A 25,187-nucleotide genomic window follows, 5' to 3' on the forward strand; every position below is an offset into this window, starting at 1 on the left:
TATGTTCCTACATAATTATTACTTATCAGAAAGTGAAGAAACGCCTCCACATAATGAAGCTTTTTATCACAACAAGAAGAAACTGTTAACTGAGTAAGTCAGAGGCACTTTTCTCATTAACTCTGCTGCAAGATCCATTCAACTCACCCCAAGAGCTGAAAAAACCCAAAAGACTGAAATTTGCAGAAGCCAAAATTTGTTGTTTACAATAAGAACAAACTTTTTTATTACCTGCATAGTGATGTTTCAAGAATTAAAAAAAAACAAAAAAAAACCCCAGAGAATTGGTCAGTGGGACCGACCCAATGACCATTTCAATAGCCTTGAAATCTCTGATTCAGTGACTGTGCCCTTCAAATAAAAAATAACAAATAAAAGCAGCAGCAAGAGCATATGATACATGTGTGCACAGGGTTATAAACTGCCAAATAGTAATTTTGAAAACATTAGTCCCAAAGTTTTTCAGAAAAAGGCCATATTGCTGTACTCAATAGCAGAATTCTGACTAAGGTATGCCACACATCAATATACACCTTAAGACAAATTTTTTAAAGGCTCCTATTTTAGAGGAAGTGGCTGAACCAGTCTTTAAAAAAAGAGATCCTGAGCATCCTTTGGGAGCTTATTGAAAAACAGAGATTTATTTGATTATGAAAAGCTAATGTTCTTATAGGAACATCATGAGGTAATTAATAGAATTAAGTAAGTTCTACTGGGAGTTGAAAAACAGGCAACGGACCTCATGGGCCTTCACACTGAGAATCAGAATGCTTCAGTAGCTTTGCTCTGTCTAATGAAGACCAGCCAGCCTTTAAGTCAGCACACCTCTGCCCCTGGTACATGGCCTAGCCCTGGCACACACATTTCCCTTCATGCATTACCTTATTGATACCCATCGTGAGGAAGTGATCAAGCAAATAGCGAGCTTCTGTCAGAGTGCAAGCATTAATCACTGCTGTCACATCCAAGGTCTCTCCTTCTTCCTAAGCAGGTAACAATAAAAACAGTCCAACTGTGAAAAATGCATTTTTTTTTTTTTTTGCTAAACATTTTCATTTTTTCTGTTTTCTGTGATTACTGTAGATGCTGTAATATCAGCCAGTTTAATCCCTTGGTACCTGTAAACCACACCTGAAAGATTTCTTTTCCAAACTATCCCCCAAAACACCCCACAATACAGATTCTGCAGCCTTCCTAGTCTCTTCCAGTGCTTCACTTTCATATTGGAAAGCTCTTACCAAACTCCAACTCAGACACCTTTTTTCTATAACCTAAGCTTGGATGCAGAAATCCGTCATTTCTTCAGTCTCTGCACCCTTCATGTATTTGAAGACTTCTCCCTCTAATCTTTTCCTTATCTCTCTTCCAATGATTCTCAGTCAATATTAAGCACTCTGATTAAGAATTATTAAGCCTTTTGTTTTCACCACCTATTTACTGATGAATTCCTATAACCCTGCACCATGCTGTCCTAAATTCAGGAAACCCTGGTGTGACTGAAATAGTAGAAGCTGCTGGCGATGTAACATGCAGTAAAGCATGGATTAGCCCAAGGTGTGAGAGGGAGAACACAAACGCTGCCATATAAACAAACGTTGATAAGTACTGCTGTTCAGACTTCATGCTACCATGTGCCAAGAGACCCAGGAGACTGTACGTGATGGATTCTTCCTGCTAGATCATGTAAGGTGTGATGCTCATTATAATGAGTTTTCATATTTGGTTTTCACTGCACTTGCTAACATTCAAATTTCTACATCACTCGTAACAGACAATTACTTTTTACTGAATTATTGTTTGAAAATGTCAACCCCAAACAAGCAACTTTGCCTGAAAAGTTTCTTTAGTTATAGAAAGTCATTGTTCTATAACTGAAAATATACTAAAATGTAATATGAATAATTTAAATATATTTAAATATATTCTTGTATGTGAGAATTTACGTAAAGTATACAAAATCAACACAAGGGTATGGAAGCATATCAACAGATGCAGGAAGAGGATACAGGCTGCTAGACTTCAGTCCCCAAAATGACATTAATTTAATGCCAGCAGAACAGAAAGCATCAGCTTTGACATTTAAATGCTTTACAATCTTAACTTGCATTACACTCTTGACATTAACACTAAGATCTAGAAGTTCAGTTGCATAAACACCCTTCATTTGTAACTTCATCCAAGTTTTCACCAATTTTCACTTCCTGGTTCAATAATTATACAGCTAAAACAAAACTAATTTCTAAATGAGAACATTTTCAAGGCTAACACAGTTGGCTTTTCTTTTCCCTGTTTTACTATTTTTGCATCATTATTTGACCCACCTTTGCTTCCTCCATTTGCATAATATTTGCTTGGCAGTCAGAAATGCTGTCGTTAATGTAGTCTATATTTGCAGTTAGCGACTCCATCTCTTCATTTATGTTTTGGACATTTCTATCCACTTCACTGCCACCTCCATCCTTGATGAGCTTCTCCCTTCTCTTTGAAAGCTTTTCTCTTCTTCTTGTAAGTTCTTCACGTTGCTACTTTGCCCAAAGACATAATATTACATCAAAAGGAAATTAGTTAAAACTTTAGGCATTTAAATGCCTTTTTGTTATTAGTTGTTGTTTTCCTTTCCTCATTATACTTCAATTAACATATCATGATTTCTATAGGAAGGAGTTCTACAGGTGAATATATTAATATATTTGCACATGCTTGTGTGTGTTAATGTGCTTTTTGTTTCTCACTAGGCACAGAAATCCCATTTCAAAATGCTTGCTAGGGTTGAGTGTCTTCATTGACTGCGACGGACTTCAAATCACTTTGCCTATGCCATCACGACAGAAATTCCTTTTCAGCAAATGTAAATGCAGTGCTCTCTTTATTTAACATGATGGTAGAGCCAACAGTGCATAGTGGATCACTCACCGTGAGTAACCTGTTCATATCTGCCTCCATGTTGGAAATGGTCATCTTCTGCATAATGATATCAGTCACTCTGCGTTCGAGAAGCTGCCACTTCATCCTGGCAGCCCTTGAGGAGTAAACTCTGCTTGTCACTGCTTTCCGCTGATACTTCTTTCTGTGGTCAATTCAAGAGAAACATACAGCTAAGTCTAAAGTACTCCAGTTATGCCTTTGAATGTGAAAATGTTCAAGCCAGAGTATTTTTCATGGACAACTCAAAAATTCCTTGCAGAATTTCTTGCAGTGTTTCATTGCTCCATACAGGTACATGAATCCAGCCCTGACCTCCACTGTGCTCTGATACAGTGCATATGAAAAACAGGTATCAAACGCTGTGGCACCTGGTATGACACACCACTGACATCAAATGCACCTAAGAGTTGGTCCCTCTTTAACAAGGACTTCTGCTTCAAACCACAGTGGAAGATCACCAATAAACCTAATACATTAAAATGTGTTTTCCAACTATTTTTCCTTTGTACTTCAGAATGCTGCAGGCACTGGAGCACCAAGGACACTCCTCTTTATGTGTAGTTTAAGAAACTCCAAAATTTTAAAATCCAGTTCATGTGACTTGTTCTTTAACGCAGTTTGATACTATTCCACACTGCCTTAAACCCACAAAACTCAAATTGCATGTGAGTATCATAAAATGTCCATTTTATGAGCAGTTTGAAAAATATGACTATTGCAATATGTATCATCACAAGATTATCTGCTAGAAAGTCCAATCATTTTTCAATTTTCTTTAAAAGAATACAAAACAGTTTTAATCTTTACCCTGTTCCATTTGTTGCAGTTACAGATAATGCTTGAACCCTCGCAACAGGAATTCTCATCTTCTGCTGTACTGATGTTCTTGAACCATCATGCTCAACTGCTGAGCTAGAAGTTGCTTCCTGTATAGGATGCTCAGGCAGGCTCAGCTTTCGAGTTACTTTTCCTGCCACTTTATCAGACAGAGGCCTTACCTGCCGACGAAGGGCTGTAACCTGAAACAGAGTACAGGGACATGGTTAACCCTCCCCAGAACTGCGTTCTACGACAGCAGTACAGCATCATTCTGTTTTCAAAGATGTATTACTGTTTTACCACGATACCTCTTCAGTTTTGCGACGTAAGATAACTTCTTGATTTCTTTTCTGAGCTTCCAGGAGCTTGAGTTGATGCTGTGAAAAAAAACAAGCAGCACATAATATTTTTTCCATTACCTGCCACAAGGACTATATTATACTAAAAACAGGAAAAAAAAAAAAAGTCCCTTTACACACTAACATAAGTTTGCAAAACTGTTGTGACTTGAAGTGGTAAAGTGGCAATTGTTTCTTGCTCTTTCTAGTGCAGAATGAAAATAAGTGTTTCACTGTATCAGTTCTCTATCAGAAGATTGCATGCAAACAAGATGATAACAACAGTTTTGTGAAGATTCACTAATGAAATAATACTTATATACATATTCAATAAGTCTTCTATTTTCTGTTGCACTTATCACCTGAAGGTAGGAACTCAGCGTAGAAATCAAACCAAATTATGTGCGTTGTGACTGGTAAAAATATACAGGTACATGTCTGCCTCAGTGAATGCACATACACACACAGCGTGTGCCTGCAAGCAAATGCGCATCATAACGACAGATGCTTCTTCCAAATGAAAGCTTCGTCTGTTAAATCACCTCTCGTTTGCGTTGCTCCTTCTTAAGCTGTGCAATCTCTCTGTTTCTTCTAGACTCAGTCATTCGAGCTTTCTCCTGCTCCTCTTTCATTTGTTTCATCAAGCGAACCTGTAAAGAGGGCATCACTTAGAAAAGCTATTTACACTGAATTGCTGATCCCTGCCCCTTTCTAGACAAGTTTCTTTTTCATATTGCCATCTTCCAGTATATTACATGCTTTTAGCAATTTATGTCCTTCATCTAATGTGTCTTCTTCACTCAGTGCTGAATAACATCTAACAAATAGTACAAGCTTCTCCACCTTTGATGCCGTAATTTCTGTTCATTAAACCTAAAAGCCACCCCTCTCACCCAGGAACAACGTTCATATCTTCACAGTCTTCACATCTTTCCTGTTTTCAGACTTTAACCCAGCTGACAGCAAGAACAGAGTTATCTGGTAGATAAAGCACAGAGGATTTCAACTTGTTTTTCAGTCAATGCTCATTGTACAATACTTCAATGTACTGAAATATACCTTGGTTTTCTTCATCTCTGTCACCTCTTGCTGCAATTTCTTCAGTTGCTTTTCATATTGAGACTGATTTTTAAGCAGTCGTGCATGTTCCTTTTGCGCTGTTTGAAGTCTCTGCAGTTCTTTATTCATGGCTTGGAGTTTCTTTTCATATTCTGACTTGATTTTTTTTGCCTTTTCTTCTGAATAGGTCTCTACAGAACCTAGAGCAAAAGGGAATTCTCAATCTGAATTTGTTCCAGATATTTTCACTTAGCTTCCTGCTTCCTCTGCTTTTGGCATTATCTGCAATATCTATGGAAAATTTAATTTGTCTCTAGCTCCTATTACTTGCACTGCTTCAAACCGTCCACCTTGTATACATTCTTGAATAAGAGATCAAGTACTAACACTTTCCTTCTGATTTCTTTGCACTAAACAACAAATATCGGAACACATGAAGACACAGATACACACACACTTGTCCACACATGTGCACAAGATCATAACAGTGCCAAGATACATCAAGCCTAATATCTGGCACTGACCAAGAGGAAAGGCCTAAGGAAGAATAAGGGAACAGCTAAAGCATATAGAGTATATAACGCTAAAGCATGTATAGTATATTTTTTAAAAGAAATAAACAAACAAAACACTTTCCCCAGTACTGCCCCAAAGTTCAACTATTTGTGGCTTAGGTCTTCTTGAAACTGAGTTAGGTTTTCATCATACTACTATTAGATATTGAAAAGTTCCATCAGTAACATATCTCTGAAAGGTCACTGACCCAAGCTCTTATTTTTATGCAAATCAAAAGAAAGAGGGGGGGAAAAGGGAGTGGGAAAAGAGTTTTTAATTTAGGAAATATGTCAAGGATTATGTTAAAATGAGAGCTCCCAGAAAACTAAAAATGCTTTTTCAACCAAATCAAATACCTGTCAATAGCAGTATCCTTTTGAAAAACCTCTCTCGGTTCTGGTAGACACTAGAATGAGTAAAGTATGATTTACTGGCATTATGGATACAAAACTATGTCTGTTTTCTGCAGTCTCTTATTACAGTTGAAAAAGGAAGTGAGGGAAGGAGCAAAAATTTCAATTTTAATACCTCAGTCTTACACAACATCTAGATTTAAATGATACTTTTTCTTCTTACCCAAATTTTGAAGGACCTGATCTCTTTCAAGCTGAGTGTCTCGAATTTTATGTTGTAGCATCATTAGTTTCTCTTCATACTGTTTTTTCAGTGTTTGCAACCTTCGCTGGCTGTTCTCTAGCTCATCGATCAGTTTCTGCTTAATGGCGATTTCACAGGTGATATTTGCCAGGTCAGCTTGATAATTTTCTAAAATAAAAAGATTTAAGTAATGAAAAATTAAGACCTCTGATAAAGTAACAGCAAGGATCATATAAATATAGATGGCCCCTGCAAGGTTAAGGTCATTTCTTGGCATGTAAATTACGCATAGAAGATTTCTACACGAAGCACAATGCAGCATGCAAAACTATTATCAGCAACTTATGATAAAGTCTCCTCCTTAAACACTCTCCAGAGATGGGAAAGAGGTATGGAAAAATGTCTCTCATTGGATCACAGTTTCTCCATAAGCTCCAATTACTCACATTTAAATCTCAACATCAGCAATCTGTCCTTTCCTGTACAAAAGGCTGAGAGACTTCAATCACACCTCAGGGCTGGAGAATAACTGTCACTCATAAACCAAATAGGTTGTAAAAGGAAAATTTGACTGCTGACAGACTCCAAGGGCAGACTTTCCCTTCTCTAGATCTTGGAAAGATACAGCCAAAATTCTGAGAAGAGAGGAGTCACCTCAATCGTGGAAATGGAATGGTGAAGGGAATAAGAAAAGCAGGAGGAAAAAGTAAGGGAAAAGCACTACCCCACACGCTTATAAAACCCACAAGTTTATAATAAATTAAAATTAATTTATTTAGTCAATTAGGTCCTTTTTTGGCTTAAGAGTATGTGCTCCAGAATAAAGATGTTGGTTGAGGATTTTTTTTTCCTGGTTCTGCAACTCCTGCTAATGGTTTGTGTGACTCTCAGACAAGAAGAAACCAGTCTTAGTTTGTCAGTTTGTCCCAATTCACAAGAAAGAACTGCTGGTGATGCTGTCTCTAACTCTAAAAGTCCTAACTTATGTGCCACAGGAAAATGAGGAAAGCTGATGTACTTCTAGCCTTCCAAAATTAAAGTCTACTCATTTCCAAATTAACTGAATGGAAGCTATTACCTTCATGATTAGTCCTAAGATGTAAAAGTAATCCAGTACTTAAACCTCATACTTTGCATATTCTAACAAAGCAAGAAATGTTATCAAACACCTGATAGCCTCTGGTCAATTTTAAAGCCAGTATGAGGACTTGATCAGACGTTTATTACATGTTTTAGCACCATAACCAAGAAAGAATTCACTAGACATACAGTCCACCAAGAGTTATGGACAGTGGGTTGACAATATGCTATCTTGCCTACCAAAAACCCAAGCAATGACAGATGGTATTTGCAAAATTCTACAAAATATTGCACTGACCTTTTTCATCAGAGTCAGAATCTGATTCATCAGAGCTTTCAACAACTTCCATATCATCTTCATCCTCATCATCTTCCTCTTCTTCATCCTCATGATCACTTACTTCTTGAACTTCCTCCTAAAAAATATACAAAATAGAAAGAAGTTCAAGTACTGCCACACTTTTCCATCACCCTGTCACTTATGACTATCACTATAAAGCCACAGTACTCATCTGTCCCATTCTTACTTTTCTTTCTATGGCCTTGTAAAACTTTAAACAGACAATGACCAAATAAACCAAACATCTAAATACTTACTGCTTCCAATTCATTATTCTCTCTCTCCGAAGTGCCTTTTTCATCTCTCTTCTCCTGCTCGTTATCTGTGTTATCCTCTTTAACACTGGCAGAAGAGGCACAGACACAAAACATTTACAAACTGAAATGGCATGTGCTTCCCATCCCCCAAACCAATAAATTGTAATTCCAAATAAAGATGAAAACCAAAGCATAGTTAGACAAAGGTATAGGTGTTGGGCGTGGGTGAAACAACTTCCAAACACCCGCAGATAATCAAATAATGATTAACTCTTTATATTAGCATGCAAAATAATATTAATGGTTAGCATATTGTTTTAGGGCATTCTGCACAACTGTGACAATCAGAATACATATCTTCACATACTACAGCGGTACTCATTTTGCATGGAAGTTGCAGTGTACCCAGAACAGCTTTTACAAAACAAAGGAAGAACATTATGTGCAGGTACAACACACATTACAGGTATTACTACATTCTCAAGCTGTAACAGAGCCTACGGTGCTTACAAACATCTGAAAGTGTACGTATAAACCTTAAACAATATTCTAATTTATCATATTATAACTGCTTTTCTGATCAGCTATCTACCTTGACATCAAGGCAATGCTCAAAATAGGAATTGATACAACATCACAAAGGAGTCAAGAAATACCAAACTTTTCCAATAAGGCTGTCATCTCAAAAGAAACTTTTCCCTGCCATTAAAATTACATTTTCATAGGTTTCCATGCTTTTGTTTTTCAGACTATGGTTCAAAACTTATTTAAGATTCAAGTATCTGTGTGTATTCTTTCCTCTCTTGGCAACTTGAACTGTAGTGCTGGCTTATGAAAATTACAGCAGAATTTTGTTTTGTGTTGTTTAAAGGATTGGTATCTGAGCCATTAGGATGAGTTTTAATGTTTTTTCGTGCGTATTTGAGACATCATATGAAAATCAAAAAATCAATGGCACTCTGCAAATTGTCACGTTCCAAATGCCAATCCCTCTAACACTATGTGCAAAATGCAAACCATCCCAAATAGATGGGAAATTGTGATAGAGCACAGCTAGACACCACAGTGGGTAATAACAAAAAAAAAGTGGCTAGGAATGCGTAATGTGGAACCTACCACACCTAACTTCAGCTGCATGGAAGTCTGGCAAGTTATGTGCTGTCACTGGTCAGGCCGGATAACTAGAAATGTGCCTCTTCCTCCACTGACAGCTACTTTTAGAGCAGAGCTCTAGTTTTAAGTCACACAGTGCTTCTTCACACACACGATTTTTCGTTATACTAATTTTTTTTTAACCTGCTCAGTGCCGGCTGGTTCCTTCTGCCCCACTCATCGCCACTGAAACTAAATCCAGCGACAGCTGACCATGTGCAAGGCAGGCAGCTTTTGCTTGGACAATCTGAATCCATGCAGTAGCCAGGGAGGCTGGAATTAAAAAGCCTAACCAGATTTGTACACAAAAAAAGTGCCAAAGAGGCAAGGTTAGCCACATTATCTCATTTCCACAGATTCTCATCTCACTCAGCCCACAACACGTTCTGGTTTACGTTGGTTAATGAGCATAAACAATAACAGATCTTAGCTGCAAGTCTTCATGCAGATTGAGGCAAATCCCCGGTTTGCCTCCTGTGGGCACACAGCACAGAGCTAACCACTACAGAGAATTCGTGTTCTGCCTGATAAAGGGAAGAAACAGGAGGAAAGAGAGCCAGCAGTTCTCCCAGGCAGAACTGTATTGCTTAATTTGTGTGCTACTGATCTGTGGCTTTGCATATTCTGCATTAATTCAGTGGGGATTTTTGGACCAAAGTAGACAGCTGAAAAACAAAAGTTCCTTTACTTCCATTTTTAATGTCAGTATATCTCTCTTTTTAGAGCCTGTAACTGCTGCTTATGACTAATTATTTACTGCTTTTGCTGAAACTGAATGGAAGGAATAGTCAAGATTTTAGTCACATGCTTTCAATAATAAAAGAAGGAGACTTAACTGAGGTGTGAAGGTCCAAGATCCTACATGCCAAAATAATTATTATTGTATACTGCCTGCTACACATTTCATACCATGTGAGCTACAACCACCTCCTTCTGCCTTTCATCCCATACAGGTCATGCAAGACAGAATCTACTTAATTCTATAGCAAATCCCAAAGGCACCACCTCCCCACAAACACTTGCTCAACATTGCAATCCCAAAGTCAACCTCAACTCCACAACAGAGGTTTATTCCAGTAAAAACACTTATTGAAGCTCAAAACACAGGAAAGAATTGAAAAGTCAAATTAACTACTCTTCAAGTACCTATGATACTGCCCCACTTCTTTTCATGTATGAAAATCAGTTAATTGAAATGACAGGTAATTAAAAACCTGGGAAATATTCCAACCTTCTTTCTTCTTGACTGCTTTCCTCAAGTTTCTGTAGCCTTCAAAAGCACGAGGTACAGTATTGGAAGGCCAAGCCAATGAAGGACAAACCAGACAGTGAAAAGCAAAAGTGATAAGAAGGTAAAAAAATGATATATGAGCTTGTGGACTTCAAAACAAAATTTTAAAAGATACCATCAAGAAACAACAAGTAGTAAAAAGGCAATACATTTTGTACAGTTGGAAAGTAAACAGAAAACAAGGGAGAAGCATTTGTAGGTTAACTAATCTGTCACTGTCAACAGCTGTAAATTCAAGTTACACTATGGAAGAGGTTTTAGATATAGACAATATATTTAACTTTGAGAATTATTTCTAATATGGATTTTTTTAAAAAAAATATTAGTTATAGAAGAACCTTTCTCCTCTCCTCTGAAAATTGGCAGGTAAAATACTAAACATTGCAAGAAGTTCTGCCATTGAATCAAAGTTATATATCCTCAGGAATATATCAGGAAAAAAAAAAACCAATGCAATACTTTTATATGTAATGATAACATATTCTAATATAAAATAGTACTGAGAAAATCTTATTACTAATATTCTAAATAATATATTATGAATATAATTAATATAAAAATCTTCAAATTGCTTTTGTTTGTTTGTTTAAGGGTTCAGGTTTTGTTTTTAAATAAAAAGCACAAAACTGTGGTTTATTTTTCTGGGATTTAAAAAGTACATGCTCATGATTGCTTGTTACTTTTTTAATTAATTAACAAAAATATGCATCAGAAGCAATGAGATGGACAAACTGTTAGTATTTTTACTTGTAATTTTTCCTCTTGAACAAATGTGGATGTATTTTTAAAGAAATGTCTGCATGACACAAAAGCATAGAGATGACTTAAATTTAACCTACTGAAATTCCTCACGATCTTTTTATGAGCAAGTTGTGAGCAAGAGCTTTTGCTGCCTTTTCACCTTATATGCCATCTTCCTTCATTATCAGTTAGGAGTGAATATGCTGAACTCCATGTAATTTTATCACTAATTTAATTTAATTAAGGTTATGGAAGTCAAAAGACAAGTCAAAAAAGGTTACTAGGTATGTAAAGTAGACTAATGATTGAAAGGGATGTGGGAGGTCTGCTCTGGAGCTTCTGGTGAGTAGGTCACACTGTGGGACACTCCAATTGACCATGTATTTCAATAGCCAAAACATTACTGCTGTGTCAATTGTTTTTGACAAACTTTATGGCATATGCTTATTAAAGGCTACAGATTTATAGCAGTACATACGTGCTGCTCATTCAGAAACTGGCTCTTAGATCTTCGGGCTAGCTCACAACAATTTAGTTAAGTTGCACGTATTTAAAATGATGCACCTTTCATCATACTGACCCATAGCCGGGAGACAAGCAGATCAAGAAAGAGAGTAGATGGGGCAGAACTAGTAACTAGACTTACCAATGCCATTTTAATAGGAAAATGCTAGTTAGACAACTGTAAAAGAACAGTAACCCTAAAAAGAAATAGTACAGTAAAAGCAGCTAAATGCCTGTAGGAGACAGAAGTAGAGCAAAGAATCCCTACCAAACTGGAGGGTAAATTGTCCCTTCACAACACGTGAACATACCCATTGCCAAATCCTGAAATTTCAACAGAAGAAGAATTCATAGAGATATATCCTGAACACAGCCTTTGAGCTTCATTACTTAGACAGAAGCACTCTACAGGTAACAAGTATGACAAGCTGTATGCATAATCCCTCAAATTCTAACATTCCTTAGCCTCTAAGGACTTTTTTTCCTAACATATGCACCTCAGAAATATTACAAAGCAGTCCACAGATGGGCCAGGAGGTAGATTCAAACCTTACCAGCACTTTGAAGAGTATGATCCCATTCTGTAAAACATAAGACCTACTTTAAGATGGAGGGTGATCTATCAACAGGTCTCATCCAACTTAATTTTTTCTGTGGTTCTCTTATTCTATAATGGTAGGATAGAAAACTGATCTCAAAAATAGTTTATGACAAGTGGTCCCTACTTGTGGATCAGACCACTTGGCTAGCCCATTCACAGAATCATTGTGCTGCTGTGAGAAAGTGACTGGACTGTGTTTTCAGAAAAACAAACACACAAGAAAACCCACAAAACAGACAAACATATGTTTTACTTACTACTGTATATAGGGTAAAACTTGCAATTTTTCTTTAAGTGATCATCTCCTGCAATAAGAGATATTTCTCCATATAACTAGTAATTTACCTTTTTTCCGGTCACAAATCTATCTGCTACCTAATATTCAGGTCCCAACCTCACAACTGGGGCTCTATCTAAGCATGTATTTAAATGCATTCTTGATTTTAAAATGTGTTGAAACATAAAATTAAATCTCTTTGTTCTGGCATTTACAGTTAAAAAAACATATTAAAGTCTTTGACTGAAGACAGCCCAGAACATTCTGCTTGTTTCATTTGAAATTCCATTCTCTCCTCAAGTTCCTACAAATACGAGACAAAAACCTATCACAATTCCCATACAAGTGTAAGAGTTTCCTGAAAAATTATATGCTAAGGAAGAATCTAGTTGTTATTAAAATGAGTGTTCTCTACAAGTATCAGATATTTGTGTGGTGAATGGATTTATAGATACATGACCTCAAATTACAGATACTACTAACTCAAATGTACTTTATCATTCAACAGTATTTCTGTCTTATACTCTTTTAAATTGAAGTCTGAAGGGCCTTTAGCATAAAGAGATCAGAAGTGTGGAAAATTTCAAGGAAAAGGGAAAAAGATCTCTAATGGCTCCAGTCTCAGAGTACACAAACAGATCCTCGCTGTACTAACTGCTGTCTGGACAGGCATTTATATCAATGTCTATGAGCATATTAGTAGGTGAGAAGCTGGACAGCAAAAACCAGCAAAGCATGATGCTGCAGAAAATTAGGAAACATCAAATTAAAAACATTCATAAATGCAGAAGATAAAGCAAAAGAAGCCATTCCAAGAGCTACCAAAGTGTTCCCAGTTATTCAGAATTTCTTTTCTTCAGAAAGTTGTTTCAGTTTTGACACACAGTACAGGAAATTTTGTAATTTCTGTTTTCAGAAACTTCTGTTGAATTTCAGATGCATTTTTTTAAATTTTTTTCTTTTTTAATATCAACAAGAGCACCTGTGCTTTTACCATTGTGCATAGTTTACAGAAAAATCCATTACAACACAGACATTCATTCTATAAATACTGCATACTTCACTGGAAGAAAAGATGCAAAAGAAAAACACCTATAACTTCAACATGTAAAAGAGTTTGAAGGAGCAGCAGTTTAGGATCCAAACCCACACAGCAACAAATGAATTTTTAAGTTTCAGTGGTTAAAAAAAATACACTCTTAACTATAAGGAGAAAACAAATATCATTATAATTTATACACCACCTCTTTTTCTTTTTCCTTTCTTTTTTTTTCAGCTTTTCTAGATCTTTCTTGGCTATGTCTAGAATTTCCATTGTCTCTTTCTCTGAAGAAAGCATAGAAGCAGAAAATGCTGATGGACCACCAAAGTACGTGGATCTCGTTGAAGCTCTTGATAAGTTGCGTCGAAGATTTTCATTCACTGCTTCACTTTCTAACAATTTTGCTCTAAAAAAAAATATATTAAAATTGTAGACTATAAATCACAAGCATTGCCAATGTGTGAGATGGATACTCTTTAGCACCTGTAAGTGCAATGCATTACCTTCAGTTTACAAAGACACTACAGACCAAGGTAAAGTTTCACAAAATACAAGTGTAGTAAATACCTATGAGACCATTTCACCCAACAGTTCTGCATATTGTACATATATCATACACCCTAGACAGAATACATATAAATGTGTCTGCATAAATATAAACACAGATGCATATCTGCATATGCTGTATGTACTTACACATTACACAAAAGCTACACACACTAACTGGGAATAGGCCAGTTTATTTCACTGTTTCTTGGAGGTGTATCATGCAAAAAAATTAAAGTCTCTAAAGATATTTAATACTTTTTTAATTTAAAAAGAAAGGTGCTTTTAACACTCAATTGTAAGAAGTTATTTCTCAGTACTATAATTTATGTACCAGGTGATGAATTTGTAAAACGATTGTTCCAAGTTTTGCTGTCCTTTACGCAACAATATCAAGTCATGATCATTATGTAGGCAAAATTTTATTTTCATTTCTATTGTCAGCTTCATCTTTAACTTTTTAATTTTTTGTGGCCAAAAGCAAGACCAGATGGTCTTAGAAGCTGAAGGACCACTGTCCTAAATCAATCCCCACACTGGAAAACAGCTGAAGTATTTACTTACAAACACTTATTTTTAAGTTTTAATAAACATTCTTTAAATACATATCATGCAAATACCTGAGATCTTCAATTTCCTTGATATAATTATGAATCATGTTGCTAATCTCTTCATTTCCTTCTCCTTTGAAGGACAGAGAAAAGGGGGGAGGGAGGGGTGTGAGAGAAAAAAAAAAAAAAAGAGAAAGATTAAGAATAGATAGTAACAGTATAAATATCTGAATATAGCTACTAGGCATAAGCACAAGGTACCAGCAAAGAAAAACAGTCATATGGGCTACACATTTAGAACTTTTCTGATTTGCAAAATATATTTCCTGCTTAAGCTGCATTAAGTTTTTGGTTCCTCTGTGTCATACCACCAGGATTATTACCAGTCAATTTTTCTATTCCATTTGTTTTCCATATTAGTACCTCTTAACAATGCATGTATGATAAATCAAGAGTAACCCGACCAACAGTGCACAAAAAGAACAAAACCATCATGGTAAGTCAATTGGTTAGCTATTTTATGAAGTGAAAAGCAAGACAACATTCACCCATGTGTGTCCAAGTCCTCATCTAAAGCAAAATATTTAAGTCCACGTGTAGTTTAAGCATACAATTCCTATCCAAATACATTATTTCAGATTTCATGTTGCTTATAGTCCTAAATGAGTGGTCAAACCAGGACACAAAACTATTTCTATTAATAGGAGTCTCCAAAAACCAAGGAAAGAAACAGATGAGAGCCTACCCCTGCCAAAGGACGCCCTACATTTCTGGTAAAAAGGCATAACATCATTCTAAGGTACCCATGAAGCACGAACATGACCAATTTAAGTTCATGAATTCAGGAAGCAGTTTATGCACCATGCATGCACAGCATACCTGCTCTGGCTAGCACCTGGTTGGCCTGATCACTCATCAGTTGTGTTATTCTGGCTCTCAGAGCATCAATGGTCTCTTGCATGGCTTTAATTCTGACACGCAGGTTGTTGTTTTCTGTTTGCAGCATTGCATTTTCATGAAACATGTCATTGATGCTCTCAACACCTTCTTCATCTATAATCCTTTTACCCTGAAGAAAGTAAACATATTTTACTACTATTTAAAGGTTGGTTTACTTATGAAAAAAGTTTAACTTCGCAAAGTCAATTCACAGATTACTTGACTTTCCAAATATACATGGTATAGCAAAAGATAAAATTCTCTCAGAAAGTTTAAAACAATGGATAAATGAATAGTTTTCAAAACACTCATGTCTGGAAAACACCTTAGCATTTGGTTCCTGTGTAATTCCATCTTAGTCTGAAATACAAGTTCTTTAAGCAGTAAAGAAATAAGAAGACACTTCTTTATCAAATCAGGATACTATCCTTAAGGATAACAAAAGAAGAGGATACTGTTTGGTAACCACTTTTATTGCTGAAATGATTATTTTTTTCAATTTCAGGAAGAAATGGGTATTGTGCAGTATGAGTATTCACATATAATTTAAAATGTATTTCTAAAACACAACTTGTTTTTGAACTGTATGGTAAGTTCTTAAAAGCCATACACAGTAACTACTTATTTGTTTATGTGCCAATCTAAACCGTGGTCACTCTTGCTTTACAAGTGACTATTGCTCATTGCTGAGCCTGACAAGGTCAGGTTCTGCTTTTCACAAAGCCAACAGCGTGCACCTTCTGTTGAGGTCATTGGCATTCGTTGATGTACCTTTTCTCTGGTGATGCAATCTAAGTTTTCTAAAAACATATGGATACGACTAGAATTAGAAGTGTTGTTTAAATTATTGCTATTCACATTTTTTACTGTGTATACTGGAAGCAGCCAAAAGAAAAACAAGCTGTAGAACTATAAGCATCTTAAACCAGAGAAAATCCTAAGAGGACCAACTTACTGTTTTGTACTCCATGAGTTCCATCTGCAGCCGTGCGATCTCACTGCGCAGAGCGTTTATTTGCTGGCTGGCCCTGTCCTGATTAACCACCACCTTGTTCTTGATGTTCCGCGCCCGGTTGGCATACTTCAGTGTGTTCAGGGTTTCCATGAAGTCTCGATCTGAGGGGCTCACACAGGCTATCATGAGCGTTTGACTGGAAGGCAGAAACATAAGTCAGCATTGCACATCAGGAACAAAGAATAGAGAGAAGCTAACAGGGCTTCAGGTAGAAGGTGAAACAAAAATAGCAACTTCATACCATTTACAAAACTATTCATTGATCTAACTCACAGTAGAAAACCATCAACCACGAAGTTCAGTGCTACTGCATCTTGATCTCCCCTTTCATAGGAGATCCGAGCCAGATCCTGCACTTTGGTCACAACAACCCCAGGCAATGCTACAGAGGCTTGGGAATGAGTGGCTGGCAAGCTCCCTGGCAGAAAGGGACCTCGGGGTGCTGGTGGACAGCTGGTTGAACATGAACCAGCAGTGTGCCCAGGTGGCCAAGAAGGCCAAGAGCATCCTGGCCTGTATCAAAAACAGTGTGGCCAGCAGGAGTAGAGAAGCGATCACACGCCTGTACTCGGCCCTAGTGAGGCCACAGCTTGAGTACTGGGTTCAGTTTTGGGCACCACAGTATAAGGAGGACATTGAGGTGCTGGAGCGGGTCCAGAGAAGGGCAACAAAGATGGTGATGGGTCTGGGGAACATGCTTTGTGAGAAGTGGCTGCAGGAACTAGGATTGTTTAGTCTGGAGAAGAGAAAGCTGAGGGGAGACCTTATTGCTCTATACAACTACCTGAAAGGAACTTGCAGTGAGGTGGGTGTTGGTCTATTCTCCCAGGTTACTAGTGATAGGGCAAGAAGAAATGGGCTCAAGTTGTGCCAGGGGAGGTTTCAACTAGATATTAGGAAGAATTTCTTTACTGAAAGAGTGGTGAAACATTGGAACAGGCTGCCCAGGGAGGTGGTGGAGTCACCATCCCTGGAGGTGTTCAGAAAACGTGTAGATGTGGCATTTTGGGACATGGTTTAATGGTCATGGTAGTGCTGGGTGGTGGTTGGACTTGATCTTAGAGATCTTTTCCAACCTTAATGATTGTAAACTTATAAAGCAGTTAATTGGTGTTCCTAGAAATATTTTTCAAATATTTCCAGCAGATGGAGAGAGGTGATTCTGCCGCTCTACTCTGCCCTGGTGAGGACTCATCTGAAGTCCTGTGTCCAGCTCTGGAGCCCCCAGCACAAGAAGAACGTGGAGCTGTTGGAACGTGTCCAGAGGAGAGACACAAAAATGATCAGAGGGCTGGAGCAGCTCTCCTATGGGAACAGGCTGAGGGAGTAGGGGTTGTTCAGCCTGGAGAAGAGGAGGTTCCAGGGGGACCTTATAGCAACCTTCCAATACCTGAGAGGGGCCTACAAGAAAGCAGGGGAGGGACTATTCACAAGGGTTTGTAGTGACAGGACAAGGGGTAATGGCTTTAAGCTAGAAAAGGGAAGATTTAGGTTAGACGTCAGGAAAAAGTTCTTCAGTATGAGCATGATAGATCCCTAGAATAGGTTGCCCAGAGAGGTGGTGGAGGCCCCATCCCTGGAGACATTCAAGATCAGGCTGGATGAAGCTCTGAGTAGCTTGATCAAGTTGGAGATGTCCCTGCTGTTGGAGTAGGTGACCTTTGGAGGTCTCTTCCAGCCCAGACATTCTATGATTCTATGATTCAAATTATATTCAGTTTGCCTAATTGTACAGAAACAAAGATTTAAGTCCTTAAGGTCAACCTAAAGTCCTGGACAGTGATTGGGATCACACAGTTGTCAGGACTGCCTACTCTAATTCCTGAGGTGCCTATCTACTTAACCTGAACATTACCTGAATGCTCATCTTAGCTGTCCATGCCTGCCTAGGTACCTTTTTTCTGCTCAGGTTCTACTGAGATCCAAACTGCCTGAATTCTCCACTGCAAATTATCTCCGTTCCCCAACAGGAGCCCAAAAGCTATTACCTACCTTTAGTACATCTGTCTCTAATTGTATTTATTCCATGATTCATAACATCACTGCTTAGAGCACTTCAGCAAAAAGCAGGAGAAAACAAATTCTAGAACCAAGAGAGAGATGAACAAGCGTCTTCCTTTCAGGTTCCTACAACACCTTCTAGTCATTCCATCATGGGATATGGGAGGGTGAGAATATACTCCCTGCTCTAAATGGAAAACTAAGCAGGCTGACTAGCATGAACCAGTGGGACAAAAGCAGAAAAAGCCAAAACAAAAAAAAATTCTTTTCAACCAAATGGTTTCATCACTCAACAGGCAGATGGAGAAAGGAGAGTCCCTTCCCTCACTCCCTGGAGCACATTCACTTCACGTCAGATGAGAACAACCAAGAGGGGTTAGAAACAGAGCTCTAGATCATACTCTTGAAGGTGCCTACATGGCCTAATCCTCAGGGGAAAACACCTACATTTGATGGACTGAATACTCCCCTCCAGGCTTTAGAGGAACTTGCTTCTCTGCTGTCTGTTAAAGCTTAGGTGGTTGCATTAGGAAAAGCGCACTATCTCCAGGGCAACAGAGTAATACTTCCATTAGGCAGACTGGGCTCTCATCTTCACTTTCTATAATTTCAGACTAAAACAAATAAGACAGACAACCCTCTGTGAGGTAAACAATTACCTCCACCAAATACAGTGGGAAACTGAAGTGGAAAAAGTAACTAGCCTGAGGATACAAGGAAGATTCAGTTTCAGCAGTTCTTCCTCAGACCTCCCACATACCTTTGTGTCAGTTCTACAAACTCGTTGAGTTTAGTCCTCAAAATAAGAATATGTGAGATTAAGAACGTATTTTTAATTCTAACATCAGGACTACTTGTGCTTTCAGTTGAGAATGTGATTACTTGATACTAAACAGAGGACTGGTTCTGTTAGCTGTCTGTCTTGAGAACCAAACAATTTGAACTCCATTTTCCTATCTGAATTGTAGAACTACTATTTTTTTAAACTGTTCTACTCCTCCAATTTTACCACTTTTTTAAACTGCTACCCTGCCTCGGAAGTTATGAAAGTTTTCATTTTTCATATTATACATTATAAAAACCCTTTCCAAAACCATGAATACTTTGCTTTCTGAATATTGTGTACTCCTCCATGCTCAATCACAACAAAATGCATTAAATGTTCTCGCTTTCATACCTGTTTCCCCCAAGAGAGTCTTGAAGTAGCCTTGTAAGCTTTGAATCTCTGTATGGTACGTGAGTTGCCTTCTTACTTTTATCTCCCAGAGCACTTATTACATTGCCAAGGGCCAGCTATAAAACACCAAATCATGTAGTGCACAAGTTAAAAAGCAGTTCCTGAGTAGCTTTATTTTTAAAACAGCTATAAACTGGGGTCTTTATATTGCAAAAAATTTAATATACTCATAGAAGTTAACATTAAAAACCAACCAAACAACAACAACAAAATCACAACAACTTAAAATGTTTACATTTTACAGCAGACATATAAACTTTTGTGCTCTCAACAAAAAAGCACGACTTGCAGTCTGGTATGTGTGAGTGTTAAGTGATCAGCACAATTTGCACGTACTGCCTGTTGATATCTCATGTCAGTCGCAAACTAAAGTTAGAACTACTTTATGTAATAAACGTTTAATTCCGACAATTATTAAAGCTGATCTCTAATTCTAGCAGTAGCTATATTCTTAAGTGAGTTTTATCAACTTGTTTTATGCCAGATTTAGATAAAATATGGGGCATTAATATGAAAAAAAAAAAAAAAAAACAAAACCAGAATTTACTGCCTTTACAGGTATGAAATAAGGAATGCCTGATGAAGACTTGAGCATTTAAGGCTTGCAATCATGTCCATTTCATTGCTAAAAAGGTCTAGTTGGTGTTTATAAACAACTTAACATTTGGCTGTGAAATTATTTTTAATGTGCAACATTAACGTGTATTTCAATCACGTTGCTAAATTAAATAACATTCCTCTAGATGGCACCCTCTACAACCAGTTCTTAGTCTTGAAAATCATCTTTCTGCATCCAGCAGCTGAAGAACTGCATATACACCATGTTCTGTGACTGCTGTGAAGAGTTTGAATCGCTTTCAATCTGTTTCCCAAAGCCCAGAGCTGGAATTCACTGTAAATGAAAGTTCTGTAATCCTATAAAATACTACTTTTATCACACTGATTTTCACCTTCACATGAAGTAATATTCCATATCTTATTTGTTAATGATACATCTATGTTATCTAAACCCCCAAATTCCTCTTGAATTTGTGCTCATATCAGTGAGGAAGTTGAACTGAATTCTCTTACTCTTCCATATCATATAACCAGAAAAATTACAGAATATGAGCACTGTCACAATGGCAAGACCATCACTAAGAAAATTCTAGTTGCAGAATACCTTTGGTACAACACACTAGACCACAAAAAAAAGATGTTTTCATACCTAAAATACACATGGGTTTGCATCTTTGAAAGAGAATTGCACAGAGCTGCCACACAGCCAAGTAGCTTAAAACAAAGGCATGAAACTAGAATTTCCACTCATAATCACCAGCTCTACTTTTCCATGTAGTTGTTAAATAAAGCATTTAATACAATAAATTTTTTAAAAACTCTACAGAGAGCCAGAACAAAACCAAACAAAAAAACCACCTAAGTGATACTATAAATTAAAAACTTTGTTTCTACTTAGAAGTGTTTTGTCTAGGGTTATTTTACATTTTGTTTCACAACTATAACAAAGTATCACCATTTACTGATCCATTAAGCTTATTCATTGTCCATATTCTACATGCCTGTACTCCTTGCAAACTACTTGTAATGTTCTCCAGTTGTTTGGGTCTTGACAGAATAAAAAAACTTTTGAAGTGAAAGGAGCTCTATAGCATTTTTAAAAAAATTGAGTACCTAACTGTATTTCACAACAGTTTTAAGTACTATAATTTACTGGTTAGGGTCTAGTACAACCGAGAAGAAGTTTACAAGTCAGAATCTAGTTAGAATCAATACATGCTATTAAGTCTCATGCTACAACCCTTGTTCTGCACATGATACATTTCTACTTTGGAGACTATTAAAAACAAGTGATGCCAAAAGAAAGAGAGGATGGTACCAACAGCCTATGGAAACAAGTTTTATAGTCTTACTAGTCCACAGTTGATGGAAATGCCTTCTTTTGCCCTTTCTCCTGTAGCTCCTGTCCGCTTTAACCTTTCAGATCCTGCTAGATCAACAAAATGGAACTTGGCAGTAAGAGTTTCAAATTCATTCATCTCAGAAGACTCAGATATTATCCTGTTATCGGTGGCATTATCCTGAAATAAAGCACAACCCATAAAGCTTGGTAAGATCTTTAATACACAGTAGATCTGTCTACTGCAAGGTGCAACCAAATATTGTCACATCCGTCTACTTCCTTATTTACTCTCTATTATAACAAAAGTATCTCTCAATAACCTATCTCCATTTTAGTCATATATACTAACATGTTCTTGAAGACTCAGCTCTAGATGTATGTGAATACCAATTACTTTAAGTAGGAGCTACAACTGGAGCTACAATTGGAGGAACGGGGCGATACATATATTAAAATACAGAAGTCTTCAGTAAGATGGGCAATAAAATTTGTACTTCTCTAGAATGCAAGTCTTAAACCAATTATCAAATGAATTTTTTTTTTAAAAAAAAAACCTGTAACAAATCACTATATTATTATTGTCCAAAATTACCAGGCCCACTTAGTTCACAGGTATGCCAAATAACTGAAAGATATCTTGATTTTATGCCTCTCTATCCCCCATCATTAACTTCCCTGTGGCACGATTCTTCAACTTTATTTTAGGAATTATATTTTTAAGCTGATTTTCCTAGCAGCCAGTATTCCACCAGCACTTCTGACTTGACCAGAAAATAAGGACAGAGGGAACAAGGGAGAAAGAAGAGGTTCTTTTCTCCCTGCTCTCTCCCCCAAGCAAGCTGCAATGACTGGCACTTAACACATGCCACCCTCAGTGCAGGGAGTCTGCCCAGGAGCGCAGATAAGCTTTTTTATTTTCTCAGTTAGTATGGCTGTACCATATACTGCAGAATTTTATTTTACTTTCAGTGTAGTTAGACTTATTGTCTGAAAAGTAACACTGAATAAGAAAAATCTTAAAATCACTCATTTCTTGACGTTCCTGGTAAGAGACCCACACTGCAAGGCAATTTCTACCTACTTGTCATGGTGCATGCAATAGGCATATATTGAATGACTACTGAATTTATAACACATTCACACAGCCCAGTCTACAAGCTTTATTAGATTAGGATCTTCTATTGCAGTAAACATAGCTTGTTCCAGATTGTCTTATTTTACAAAACAAACAAACAAACACACACACACCCCCTCATGTATTCTGTGGCAACAATCTTTATGTCCTCGGTCAGCTAAGCCCACACTACTAGCTACTCAAGGGGGACATGCATTTCTGCTGAGCAAAACCGTTCTCATGGTAGTTAAACATTTCATGCTTCTTAAATTACCTCCTTTTGTAGCAGTTTCAAAAGAGAACAGGACTTGTGCCACTTCCACAAGACCAGAAATCACTATTTCTGATACTTTGACATTTATAATGCTCTGGATCACCCTCTTTCCCAGCCCTGAGTGTAATGATTAATGCAACCTACCACTCTCGCTTACTTACTATGTCAAATATGTATACAGAAACTTCCAAGCAGCATGGATGGTTTGAACACAGAGTGAGGAGCAGTGTGTCTGTGCACTGCAGCCCTGGCTGCCTGCCCACACTGGGCACCAGTGTGCAGAGGGGACACGGCCAACACTGTCATCTGAGGAGGAGAAACTGTGTTGCCCTAGTAACAAAGGTCTCCCAAAACTGTTGTCTACAGAAACTTGAGCTGCATCTCTTCTGGCCACCCAATAATAGCTTGTTTCAATTTATATTCCAGGAGCATTCAGAGGTCAATGTCAGGTCTAACCTCCACTCTCCTAAACGCCACAGGGAAAGAAGCGGGTGCCCTCTTCACAGATTAAGGATCTAGCAATGCCCAGTTCCAGACAGTCTAATTATCTTGTTCATATCTCCCAAAAAAAGGAGAAACAAAACACAGTTTGACATAAGGCAGAAGGCAGCCACCTACCCCTCTAACACAAGCCTCAGTTAAACACAAGGCAGAGCCAGGCAAGAGTCTGGTGGGTGGCTCGGCTGCTGGTGAAGGCTGGAAGTGCAGCAGCACAGGTGGATAGCTGTGCTGGCAGCTAGTGGGGAAACGAGGCTCTCAGGTGAGTTATCTCACTCCCTAGCTACGTGGACAGGTTTCAGCAAAACCTCCGAGCAGACAGTGTCATCAGGCAGTGACCGAGGTGCCCTGTGTGGGCTCCAAGTGCCATGCCAGTCCCTCCCAAGAGAGAAGACAGAGAGCTGCCCACACCACCAGATCCACAGTTTCAGCGTGGAATGCAGGAAGATGTGTTTTTAACAGGTGTACAAACCAGGTCTACATACCACAAGGGACTACAGAGCGACACTCATTTTGCCTGCAAATGAGTATTTGTAATGTTAAAAACAGCACAACCCCCCCCGAAAAGCACTACAAACCTATTTCACTGTTTCACATGCTTAAAAATGTGGTATGCCTAAAATGCTAGCAAGAGTTCACCCAAATATTTAAAAATTTTGATACCTTTAGAATAATCAAATTCAATTCCACTGAAGCTATTTTAGTTTTCAGTAATATGAGTTTGTTCAGAACTCTCCTCCTTACAAGATACACCAAGAGAAACTAACAACTAACCAGTCACACAAAAGATCTTCTACAGAACAGCTTTGTGTACATTCATAGTTTAAATTTTAGGCTGAGCACATAGACTTAACAACACATCTGACCTCCAAATATGTATCTATTTAAAACAAATACACTGAGCCTCAGAATCAGGTGCTTTTCTACTTGCTTCTTGTTGGATATTGTAAATCGACAGGTGGATTGTGACAGATATCAACACAGTCTGGAATACTCAAGCATTTTCAGTCAGCTGACTGCAGGTTTCAGCCCACTAACTACTAAGACACTTGAAAACACTTTCCCAATTAAAGACAAATTATATTTTAAGTTTCTTACTTGGGTATGTTGCAACAAAATACTGAAAAAAAACCAAAAAACAAAATACTAGAGGAGAATGAGCAAGTTCATGTAAGAGCTTCAGTTTATGATTGCCTCTGGCTAAAGGACAGTTGCATATGCACAGATTAAATCAAATTATTATAATGCTTAGCAATGTCATCAAGCGTGACGATGACTGCAGCATCTTTATGAAGTGCAGTTCAAATAGCAGTGCCTGCCAAAACAATATTCACATTCTGAAGACTGGTTACCGAAGTGAAGTTTGATAACAGTAAAGACACATACGGTGTTAAACGCAGGGCAGACTCTGGTTTGACACAAGTGTATGGTGAAGATGGCATGTGACCGTGAGCTCTGAACATTCATCTGAGTGCTGGCAGTGGTTCGAGACAAAGCCCCCAGCTTCAGGCACTGCATCATCTGGAAGAGAGAC

At 37.8% G+C, this 25,187-nt stretch overlaps 1 protein-coding gene across 1 annotated transcript in view; it reads right to left on the reverse strand.

Moving 5' to 3' along the window:
- KIF21A (kinesin family member 21A) overlaps nt 1–25,187 on the reverse strand; it is a gene marked incomplete at both ends in the record, with an annotated part of 50,149 nt that overhangs the window by 19,251 nt on the left and 5,711 nt on the right. Inside the window, 18 exon segments of the mRNA XM_008944274.1 lie at nt 882–983; nt 2,322–2,522; nt 2,914–3,067; nt 3,733–3,944; nt 4,053–4,121; nt 4,625–4,732; nt 5,142–5,341; nt 6,273–6,461; nt 7,672–7,789; nt 7,971–8,055; nt 10,354–10,392; nt 13,781–13,984; nt 14,745–14,808; nt 15,555–15,744; nt 16,570–16,765; nt 19,808–19,923; nt 21,778–21,945; nt 25,040–25,174. Of these exon segments, the coding sequence (XP_008942522.1) occupies nt 882–983; nt 2,322–2,522; nt 2,914–3,067; nt 3,733–3,944; nt 4,053–4,121; nt 4,625–4,732; nt 5,142–5,341; nt 6,273–6,461; nt 7,672–7,789; nt 7,971–8,055; nt 10,354–10,392; nt 13,781–13,984; nt 14,745–14,808; nt 15,555–15,744; nt 16,570–16,765; nt 19,808–19,923; nt 21,778–21,945; nt 25,040–25,174 (2,550 nt within the window).

The sequence above is a fragment of the Merops nubicus genome, unplaced genomic scaffold (assembly GCF_000691845.1).
Source record: "Merops nubicus isolate BGI_N331 unplaced genomic scaffold, ASM69184v1 scaffold8667, whole genome shotgun sequence".
NCBI classification, from domain to species: Eukaryota; Metazoa; Chordata; class Aves; order Coraciiformes; family Meropidae; genus Merops; species Merops nubicus.